Below are 2,695 nucleotides of genomic sequence, written 5' to 3'. Positions count from 1 at the left end.
CTCCAGCCAGGCAACGAAGCCCTTTTGCCTTACTTTAACCGGAAGTTTGCTCTTACAATTAACAATCAATTGCTTTGCCTACACACAGACGCAAATCGTATTATAATTCCAGCCAGTCTACGTGCCCATATCCTAAAACTCTTACATGAAGGCCATTGGGGCATTATTCGAATGAAGCAGTTGGCAAGACAACATGTTTGATGGCCTACCATAGACGATGACATCAAAAGCCTTGCTCAGTCTTGTAGCATCTGCAAGTGCAACAATCCTGCACCACCAAGAGAGTACCAAAGTTGGCCAGCAGCAACAACAGCATGGGAGCGAATTCATATCGACTTCGCAGGTCCAATCTTTGACGCTATGTGGCTCATATGCGTGGATGCGTATTCACAGTTCCCATTTGTCATCCAAATGTCGTCTACAACAACCGCCAACACGATCGCTGCACTTTCTTCGATTTTCGCCATCGAAGGATACCCGAAAACCATGGTTAGCGACAACGGTCCTCAGCTTACAGCTGACGCCTTCGAAGAATTCTGCAAACTGCACGGTATAAAGCATATTACCACAGCACCGTTTCATCCAGCATCCAACGGATTAGCAGAGCGATTTGTACAGACATTTAAATTCGCAGTCAAGAAGAACCTCAAAGACGGTATACCACTTAGGGAAGCTGTAACAAAATATCTTTCTTCTTACAGGTTCACTCCAAACGCCCAAGGTAAAACTCCTGCAGAGTTAATCCACGGTCGACCAGTCCGCACCGTGCTTAGTCAACTTTTCGAGCAGCCTGTCGAGAATAAACGGAGAATCACCAAGTACATCTCTAATCAAATGGTATACGCTCGAAACTATTCAAGGGGAGAAAAGTGGATTGAAGGCATTATCGACCGTCCAGTTGGAAAAATGCTGTTCATTGTTCGCACGTCAAATGGTTACATCAAGCGCCATTTCAACCAGCTAAAACCGAAGTTGTCAGCAAACAACTCAATCAAGAGACCTCCAGAGTTTTGGTGGATTCCTGAACTGCCAAAGCCATCCTGCAATCAAGAAATACAGCAACAAGATCGACCGCTAACTCCGCCAGTTGTTCAGCAATCTGATCCTGTTCCTGTTTCTCGTCCTCCTGAACGCGCAGCAGAGCCTACCCAGCAGCCGAGGCAGAAACAATCTACACGACGTCTTTCCGGCATACCAGTACGCCAAAGCAGCCATTTTCGCCAAGAATTCGATCGTTTTAAGCCAAAGGACTTCAGAAAATCTGAATAGTTCTTAATTAAAGGAGGAGATGTGTTATGTATAAGCAAAATGTATTCTCGCTACATCGCACATCCAAAACTAATCTGTATTCGTATTCCTTCGTTCTATAAGCACACACATGTATACACACACACGTTACTTTTGTTCATTCTCTCGCTGATCTCTGAATAAAGTCAGTCTGTACCTAGCACTCACCGAGAACGCTTCTAACCAAACACAACATTAACAGACTTTATCGCCTGCCCTAATCCCATTTTCAAAAATTAAAAATCCTAAATACTTTAAATTTGAATTCAAAAACTCGCATTAGTCCAATCGAAGTACCAATCTATTCTGAGAAAGCCTTTCGTCTAACGTTTTTAAATGCTCATTAATATTTGTTCTGGCAACCATTATGTCATCCATGCAAACTACTTCGTTATTGGCTCTAATCATGTCATCGAAAATTTTATTAACAAAGCGTTGAAAAACAGCCGGTGCGCTTTTTATACCTACCGGCCTTCTTAAAAATTCGAATTGTCCTAGTGGAGTTACGAATGACGTATATTTGACAGATTTACAAAAACATGAAAATATCCATTTATTAGGTCTAACTTTGAAAATACTCTTTGGCAACTAATTTATCTAATAAATCATGTATGTGTGGTAGAGGGTAATTGTCTATTAAAAGTGCTTTGTTAAGTTTCCTATAATCAATACATAGTCTTATGTCACCTGTTTTCTTTTGACTAAAACTATCGGAGATGCCAATTCTGATTCGCTTGGTCTTATTATTTCGTTTTTCAAATATTCATCTAATAATTTTTGTAGCTTATACTTTTCTGTATATGATAATCGTCGAGGTCTGCAACTAAAAGGCTTTGCATTCTCTAAACATAATTTAAATTCTTCTCTAGTCATACGCTTTTCAGGCCTAATTGCTTTCAGATAGCTGTTTTTAATTATTTTTAAGAATCGACATTGTATTTGATGAGTTGTGCTTGTGTTTCAGTTAAAGTCAATGGTTTAATCGTTTGTAAATTAAATGTTAATTTCTTACATTAACCGTCCTTTGTTCTTTAATAATTGTTTCATCTGTCTTTTTATTGACTTGTTTCATATTTGTTTGTTCTATATTATCATTATCCTGTCTCATAACTGTCTGCCCTGTTGTTTCACTGTCTCGTCTCATAACTGTTTGACCTGTTGTTTCACTGGTTTGTCCCGTAACTTTTTGACCTGTTGTTTCTCTGGTCTGTCCCGTTGTTGTTTCACTGTTTTGTCCCGTAACCTGTTGACCTGTTCTTTCACTGTTTTGTTTGTTTCTAAATTTAAATCGTAAGCTTGTATGAAATTTCTACCTAAAACCACATCATGGATCATAGACTCATTTGCAACAACCGTTAAATTAAAATAACATTTTATTCTTCCTTTTAGTACAATACATAAAATTTTT

The 2,695-nt window shown here is 38.9% G+C and overlaps 1 protein-coding gene across 1 annotated transcript; it reads left to right on the top strand.

The window, feature by feature from the left end:
• Positions 1-360: 360 nt before the first annotated feature.
• LOC128264060 (uncharacterized protein K02A2.6-like) lies at positions 361-1,269 on the top strand. The gene has a single exon (XM_052999353.1). It carries the CDS (start codon positions 361-363, stop codon positions 1,267-1,269), a length of 909 nt encoding a protein of 302 aa, XP_052855313.1.
• The last annotated feature ends 1,426 nt before the right edge of the window (positions 1,270-2,695 follow it).

This window comes from Drosophila gunungcola, unplaced genomic scaffold (assembly GCF_025200985.1).
Source record: "Drosophila gunungcola strain Sukarami unplaced genomic scaffold, Dgunungcola_SK_2 000055F, whole genome shotgun sequence".
Classification (NCBI taxonomy): Eukaryota; Metazoa; Arthropoda; class Insecta; order Diptera; family Drosophilidae; genus Drosophila; species Drosophila gunungcola.
This window is presented reverse-complemented; position numbering and strand designations above follow the sequence as displayed.

Excerpts from the sequence above, each read along its gene's own strand:
- LOC128264060 (XM_052999353.1), top strand. The coding sequence starts at position 361 with ATGTGGCTCATATGCGTGGATGCGTATTCACAGTTCCCATTTGTCATC.